Raw genomic sequence first — 805 nt, 5'->3', positions numbered from 1 at the left:
TCTGGTGGAGATATGCTGCTCTATACAAACTAAAAGTAGTGATTATTTACATGGAGTCCGGTGGGTTTGGTGATGGTGATTGGTGATAGTCTCGGACTAGTCTTGGATTTGTCTCGGACTTGTGCAGCGATCTCGCTTAATACTGGACCCCCGTCAAAGACTGTGGTTCCCATCAGTCACTCAGACACAAACACAGAGCAACAGAGGGTCCAGATTGGAAAAAACCCTTTAAAGAGCTCGGACTTTGAGAAACTGGGATGGACATTTTTCCACCGTTTTCTGACATTTTATAAACCGAGCGATAACACGATTAACCAAGTTACTACTTGCAGCCCTTCTCCATATATTACCTACAGGTACGTGCTACTCTCGTCTCGTCCGTCTGTACTGGGTGTTCTGTGTTTCAGGTGCAGCTGAAGAACGATCCCAACCGATCGTTTGCCCTGAAGGTGTTGAAGAAGCGTCACATCATGGACACCAGCCAGCAGGGCCACATCCTGTCAGAGCGCCGCATCATGATGGAGGCTCACAGCCCGTTCATCATCAGGTCTCACGGCTGCTTATGTTACTGAGAATTATCCAGAGAACCTCCCACTTTCTATCTAAGTGGTGGAAATAGGATACTTTCTCTAAAAATACATTTAAATAACAGAAGAAAATCCACTTATTTACACACTTACTTATTAACTTAAAGGTCCCATGGCATGAAAATGTCCCTTTATGAGGTTTTTTAACATTAATATGTATAAATATTAGGGACCACTAAGGTCTATATAAAAGAGACTTCAGATACAGTATTAGGGAC

General features: G+C 43.2%; 1 protein-coding gene across 1 annotated transcript in view; it reads left to right on the top strand.

Annotated features, from left to right (window-relative positions):
- The window catches only part of LOC116685781 (cGMP-dependent protein kinase 1), a gene marked incomplete at its 5' end in the record, with an annotated part of 77956 nt that overhangs the window by 62650 nt on the left and 14501 nt on the right, over positions 1-805 (top strand). The window contains 1 exon segment of the mRNA XM_032510718.1: positions 408-547. Coding sequence (XP_032366609.1) covers positions 408-547 — 140 coding nt within the window.

The sequence above is a fragment of the Etheostoma spectabile genome, chromosome 3 (assembly GCF_008692095.1).
Source record: "Etheostoma spectabile isolate EspeVRDwgs_2016 chromosome 3, UIUC_Espe_1.0, whole genome shotgun sequence".
In the NCBI taxonomy this organism is placed as follows: domain Eukaryota; kingdom Metazoa; phylum Chordata; class Actinopteri; order Perciformes; family Percidae; genus Etheostoma; species Etheostoma spectabile.
Note: the sequence above shows the minus strand (reverse complement) of the source record. Positions and strands in the feature narration are given on the sequence as shown.